Source organism: Mytilus edulis, chromosome 1, assembly GCF_963676685.1.
Source record: "Mytilus edulis chromosome 1, xbMytEdul2.2, whole genome shotgun sequence".
Taxonomy (NCBI): Eukaryota; Metazoa; Mollusca; class Bivalvia; order Mytilida; family Mytilidae; genus Mytilus; species Mytilus edulis.
Window position 1 is genome coordinate 125,470,930 of NC_092344.1, and position 7,511 is coordinate 125,478,440.

Consider the following 7,511-nt stretch of genomic DNA (forward strand, 5'->3'; position numbering starts at 1 on the left):
TGATCATAAAGCAAATTTTAAAAGGCATAGTCCCGGGGATGGTGTTTGGTTATATAACCTTATAAGGAAAAAAGGGAGAAGTCCAAAACTTGATTGTCCATGGAAAGGTCCTTATATTGTGACGAAATGTCTGAGTGATGTTACCTATAGGATTCAATTGAATCCTTAAACAAAACCAAAGGTGGTACATTATAATCGGTTGAAATGTTATACAGGTGAAAATAAACCTACATGGTTTCAGGAAAACGTGAATGAACCCGTAGAAATTCAAAGAGAAAATTTACCAAATGATATTATATTACTTAATGATACCCATACCCGAGAAATAAATGGTAGCGAATCGGAATCTGATGATGATAATGATGATGATGATGACAATGTGTTGGAAGATATAGAAATGTCTCTCCAGCCAGAGTTAAATGATGATCATGAAAACCTTAATATGGAAACTGTATTACCAAATGATGAAATTAATCGAAGAGGCAGGAAAATAATTAAACCTGCTAGATTCAGGGATTTTGTCTAATCATACACTTTTCCATTTTTCAGGGTCAGAAATTCATATGTAAGATCTGCCCACAGAATGAGAACAGCTATTTTGTAAACAAAGCAGCAGCGGAAAGACATATGGAAAAACATTCTAGTTTTGGTTGGAAATGTTCGTTTTGTCAGTTTATCACATCAAGGGAGAATGGAAAACATGGGAGATGCTCTAGAGGAGAAAGACCATTTCTGTCTCATTGCTATAATCGTCTAACCGGAGAAACAGGAGAAAACACAAAAAGGGATTACATCCAGTATAAAAATACTGAGGCCAAATATGAAGAAAGACCACAACAAGTTTCCCGTTGTAGATCACGGTCGCCATTAAAGAAAACTGAGAGCAGTTATCCAACATCTCGTTCCCGCTCACCATCTCGTTACTCCAAATCTTACAATTCATTCTCAGAGCCTACAAGAAAACGTGTCAACTCCCCATCTCGTAGACACATAGTCCCTCTTCACAACCATCTACAAAACATGCTAATTCTCCGTCCCGTAGATCAATACCCAGTTCTTATTCAGAGACAAGAAACCGTTCATGTTCTCCTCCAAAGAAATCAAGTTCAATTCGCAGTACGTCTGAAACCATTGTAAGACCACTGTCACCAGACGGCATGCCCGTTTCTATAGAGCAGTCAACAAGAAATGTTGTTTTGGAGCCACCAAAACAGTTGATTGTGTCCTATCCACTAGATGTTGCAGCAAACACAACCACCTACACGGTATCTTGTGAAGAAGAAGAGTCGGATGAGGAACATTATGTTCCTAGGAATGTTTCATCCGAAACTGTTTTCGAGGTAGACGGGAAGGAAGCTGATGTTCTTTCATGTCCATCGTCATATGAAACATTATCAACTAGAAAGAACCGACCGACACCAGCCGATAACAACAACAATGATATGCTCGACTCAACAACATCCTTCGTCAGCTCCGCTACCAAATCCAACAACAAAATTGCACAGGCAAGTGAAGATCTCCATCAAGTGATTTACGAAAAATTCAAATTAATCGCAGATAACAGGATAACTTTAAATGTAGGGGGGAAATGTTTTGAAACTTCAAAGGTAACTCTTGGACATTGCCCTGGTTCCGTTCTAGCTATAATGTGTAATGCTAGATATGGTTATAATGGTGAGAAGGAAGTTTTTATTGACCACGACCCGACACATTTTCACCACATTCTCTCATTTCTCCGTCATGAAGGCCGATATGACATCCAGACATTACCACAAAAGAAAGGAGAACTTCTAGAACTTTCCCGTATTGCCGTTGATCTTCGCCTAGAAGATTTTGAGATTATGATCAGAAAGAAGATAGACAATTTGTGATTTATAATGTGTTTTATTTGATTGTTTCATAACTCATGTTTGTGTTTGTTTTATATAATGGGCTGAATAAGTTGATTAGTAAGTTCAATTATACCTAAAACATACAGTGAAATCCATTTCTCTCATTTTTATTATTCATCCTGTTTGAGGACAAACGCCGACTAAGAGGGGGCAATGTTACGTCCTATTAATTAACTTATTCATGTTATCATTGTTTCTATTAATTCATCATGTTTATAATGTTGTTCTATTATTGTGTATATAAATAATTATTCTTGTTTACCTGTTTACCTACAGTAAACCGGTTTATATTTGTTTCACCTGATTGATTTTATGTTACTGATGTACCTTATATGATTGTATTGTTATAATATCACGTGACTGGTCAGTTCTATTATAAAAGGCGTCTGAAATTACACTTGGGTGTTCAGTCTGTCGATATACACAGAAAGTTAAGAACCCTTGGTGAAGACAAGCCATGGTAATTATAATTACTTTATAATTAATAGATACATATTGGTTACAAACCCATAATTGTGGTTAAGATATACCACTAATTGTGGTTAAGATATACCACTAATTGTGGTTAAAGATAACCAATACTTGTGGTTACAGTATACCAACAACTGTGGTTACACCATTCCAATGTTTATGGTTAATGTATACCAATAATTATGGTTAAAGTATACCACTAGTTATGGTTAAAGTACTCCACATATTATGGTTCAAGTATACCAATAACTGAGGTTAAAACCTATAACCAAGGATTGTGGTTAAAACTGACCAGTTGTGTTTGTCATTGTATGTTAAGACTTGTTACTATTACTATAATTGAAGCAGTCGATACTATCCGACCGCTAATAAAATCATTTAACCTTAGAAAATCTTGAGTCATCTAGCCATATTAACGATATCGGTTCATGCTCGCAACTGAGACACTTAATGCACTGAACCCAAAATTGTAGCGAAAGGCGAGCTCGTTACAATATGTACTTTTATACTGCCAAAATCTGCAATGACATTTTATTGAAAAGAAAATGTATTTTATATAGCTAATTTTAGTGTAAATATTGTATATATACATTTTAGATAGTCTCTCATAACTCTTTTTAGAGTGGCTCTTGTATGTTTTATGATGTTGTTTTATCAACTGTTTGTATGTTTTATATAATGAAGAGGTGAGACTTAAATAAAATATTGTCTTGTCTTGATTGATTGCTGTTTTTATTTAGTGGCATTTAGTTTTTATTGATGTAACTGGATGACAGTTTCAAATTACAACTGTACATGTTAAAACAAAATTTAATCTATTATTAACAGTTTGAGAACAAAGTATTTAACATTAAATTTAAAATCTTCTAAATGATTTGTAAGTTGTCTTTGACCCTATATGTTACAAGCATGATCATATCAATATAACTTATAACTCATTCCTATTCTGTTATATATCCTCAGATATCACAGTTAATTTCTTGGAATGTTCATTTATCAAACTTACTATATCACTGTGACCTTTTTCAGAAGCAATCTTTACAGGTGACAAACCATTATTGTCACATTTATTATAATCTGCTCCTATGTCTAACAACATTTTTACTATTTCTGTATGTCCCGCACTACAAGCAAAAGTTACAGGTGACCAACCATCATTGTTACATGTATTATAATCTGCTCCTATGTCTAACAACATCCTAACTATTTCTGTATGTCCCTCACTACAAGCACTCATTACAGGTGACCAACCATCATTGCTACATTTATTATAATCTGCTCCTATGTCTAACAACATCCTTACTATTTCTGTATGTCCCTCACTACAAGCAAAAATTACAGGTGACCAACCATCATTGTTACATGTATTATAATCTGCTCCTATGTCTAACAACATCCTAACTATTTCTGTATGTCCCTTACTACAAGCACTCATTACAGGTGACCAACCATCATTGTTACTTTTATTATAATCTGCTCCTATGTCTAACAACATCCTTACTATTTCTGTATGTCCCTCACTACAAGCAATCATTACAGGTGACACACCTTCATTGTTACATTTATTATAATCTGTTCCTATGTCTAACAACATCCTTACTACTACTGTATGTCCCTTACTACAAGCACTCATTACAGGTGACCAACCATCATTGTCACATTTATTATAATCTGCTCCTATGTCTAACAACATCCTTACTACTACTGTATGTCCCTTACTACAAGCAATCTTTACAGGTGACCAACCATCATTGCAACATTTATTATAATCTGCTCCTATGTCTAACAACATCCTTACTATTTCTGTATGTCCCTCACTACAAGCACTCATTACAGGTGACACACCATCATTGTTACATTTATTATAATCTGCTCCTATGTCTAACAACATCCTTACTATTTCTGTATGTCCCTCACTACAAGCACTCATTACAGGTGACCAACCATCATTGTTACATGTATTATAATCTGCTCCTATGTCTAACAACATCCTTACTATTTCTGTATGTCCCTTACTACAAGCACTCATTACAGGTGACCAACCATCATTGTTACTTTTATTATAATCTGCTCCTATGTCTAACAACATCCTTACTATTTCTGTATGTCCCTCACTACAAGCAATCATTACAGGTGACACACCTTCATTGTTACATTTATTATAATCTGTTCCTATGTCTAACAACATCCTTACTACTACTGTATGTCCCTTACTACAAGCACTCATTACAGGTGACCAACCTTTATCATTGTCACATTTATTATAATCTGCTCCTATGTCTAACAATATCCTTACTACTACTGTATGTCCCTTACTACAAGCAATCTTTACAGGTGACCAACCATCATTGCAACATTTATTATAGTCTGCTCCTATGTCTAACAACATCCTTACTATTTCTGTATGTCCCTCACTACAAGCACTCATTACAGGTGACCAACCATCATTGTCACATTTATTATAATCTGCTCCTATGTCTAACAACATCCTTACTACTACTGTATGTCCCTTACTACAAGCAATCTTTACAGGTGACCAACCATCATTGTCACATTTATTATAATCTGCTCCTATGTCTAACAACATCCTTACTACTACTGTATGTCCCTTACTACAAGCAATCTTTACAGGTGACCAACCATCATTGCAACATTTATTATAGTCTGCTCCTATGTCTAACAACATCCTTACTATTTCTGTATGTCCCTCACTACAAGCACTCATTACAGGTGACCAACCTTTATCATTGTCACATTTATTATAATCTGCTCCTATGTCTAACAACATCCTTACTATTTCTGTATGTCCCTCACTACAAGCAAACATTACAGGTGACCAACCATCATTGTTACATGTATTATAATCTGCTCCTATGTCTAACAACATCCTAACTATTTTTGTATGTCCCTTACTACAAGCACTCATTACAGGTGACCAACCATCATTGTTACTTTTATTATAATCTGCTCCTATGTCTAACAACATCCTTACTATTTCTGTATGTCCCTCACTACAAGCAATCATTACAGGTGACACACCTTCATTGTTACATTTATTATAATCTGTTCCTATGTCTAACAACATCCTTACTACTACTGTATGTCCCTTACTACAAGCACTCATTACAGGTGACCAACCTTTATCATTGTCACATTTATTATAATCTGCTCCTATGTCTAACAATATCCTTACTACTACTGTATGTCCCTTACTACAAGCAATCTTTACAGGTGACCAACCATCATTGCAACATTTATTATAGTCTGCTCCTATGTCTAACAACATCCTTACTATTTCTGTATGTCCCTCACTACAAGCACTCATTACAGGTGACCAACCTTTATCATTGTCACATTTATTATAATCTGCTCCTATGTCTAACAACATCCTTACTTTTTCTGTATGTCCCTCACTACAAGCAAACATTACAGGTGACCAACCATCATTGTTACATGTATTATAATCTGCTCCTATGTCTAACAACATCCTTACTATTTCTGTATGTCCCTTACTAAAAGCACTTTTTACAGGTGACACACCTTCATTGTTACATTTATTATAATCTGCTCCTATGTCTAACAACATCCTTACTATTTCTGTATGTCCCTTACTACAAGCAATCATTACAGGTGACCAACCATGATTGTCACATTTATTATAATCTGCTCCTATGTCTAACAACATCCTTACTATTTCTGTATGTCCCTCACAACAAGCAATCCTTACAGGTGACAAACCATTATTGTTACATTTGTTATAATCTGCTCCTATGTCCAACAACATCCTTACTATTTCTGTATGTCCCTCACTACAAGCAAACATTACAGGTGACCAACCTTTATCATTGTCACATTTATTATAATCTGCTCCTATGTCTAACAACATCCTTACTATTTCTGTATGTCCCTCACTACAAGCAAACATTACAGGTGACCAACCTTTATCATTGTTACATTTATTATAATCTGCTCCTATGTCTAACAACATCCTTACTATTTCTGTATGTCCCTTACTACAAGCAAACATTACAGGTGACCAACTATCATTGTTACATTTATTATAATCTGCTCCTATGTCTAACAACATCCTTACTACTTCTGTATGTTCCTTACTACAAGCATGCATTACAGGTGACCAACCATTATTGGTACATTTATTATAATCTGCTCCTATGTCTAACAACATCCTTACTATTTCTGTATGTCTCTTACTACAAGCAATCATTACAGGTGACCAACCATCATTGTTACATTTATTATAATCTGCTCCTATGTCTAACAACATCCTTACTATTTCTGTATGTCCCTCACTACAAGCATGCATTACAGGTGACCAACCATCATTGTTACTTTTATTATAATCTGCTCCTATGTCTAACAACATCCTTACTATTTCTGTATGTCCCTCACTACAAGCAATCATTACAGGTGACACACCTTCATTGTTACATTTATTATAATCTGTTCCTATGTCTAACAACATCCTTACTACTACTGTATGTCCCTTACTACAAGCACTCATTACAGGTGACCAACCATCATTGTCACATTTATTATAATCTGCTCCTATGTCTAACAACATCCTTACTACTACTGTATGTCCCTTACTACAAGCAATCTTTACAGGTGACCAACCATCATTGCAACATTTATTATAATCTGCTCCTATGTCTAACAACATCCTTACTATTTCTGTATGTCCCTCACTACAAGCACTCATTACAGGTGACACACCATCATTGTTACATTTATTATAATCTGCTCCTATGTCTAACAACATCCTTACTATTTCTGTATGTCCCTCACTACAAGCACTCATTACAGGTGACCAACCATCATTGTTACATGTATTATAATCTGCTCCTATGTCTAACAACATCCTTACTATTTCTGTATGTCCCTTACTACAAGCACTCATTACAGGTGACCAACCATCATTGTTACTTTTATTATAATCTGCTCCTATGTCTAACAACATCCTTACTATTTCTGTATGTCCCTCACTACAAGCAATCATTACAGGTGACACACCTTCATTGTTACATTTATTATAATCTGTTCCTATGTCTAACAACATCCTTACTACTACTGTATGTCCCTTACTACAAGCACTCATTACAGGTGACCAACCTTTATCATTGTCACATT

At 35.1% G+C, this 7,511-nt stretch overlaps 1 protein-coding gene across 1 annotated transcript; it reads left to right on the top strand.

Moving 5' to 3' along the window:
- The first annotated feature begins 1,157 nt into the window (after positions 1–1,157).
- LOC139508951 (uncharacterized) lies at positions 1,158–1,871 on the top strand. Its single transcript, XM_071296046.1, has one exon. The coding sequence runs from the start codon at positions 1,158–1,160 to the stop codon at positions 1,869–1,871; it is 714 nt and encodes a 237-aa protein (XP_071152147.1).
- The last annotated feature ends 5,640 nt before the right edge of the window (positions 1,872–7,511 follow it).

What these genes read in the sequence shown, in the direction of transcription:
- LOC139508951 (XM_071296046.1), top strand. Translation starts at nt 1,158, where the DNA reads ATGCCCGTTTCTATAGAGCAGTCAACAAGAAATGTTGTTTTGGAGCCA.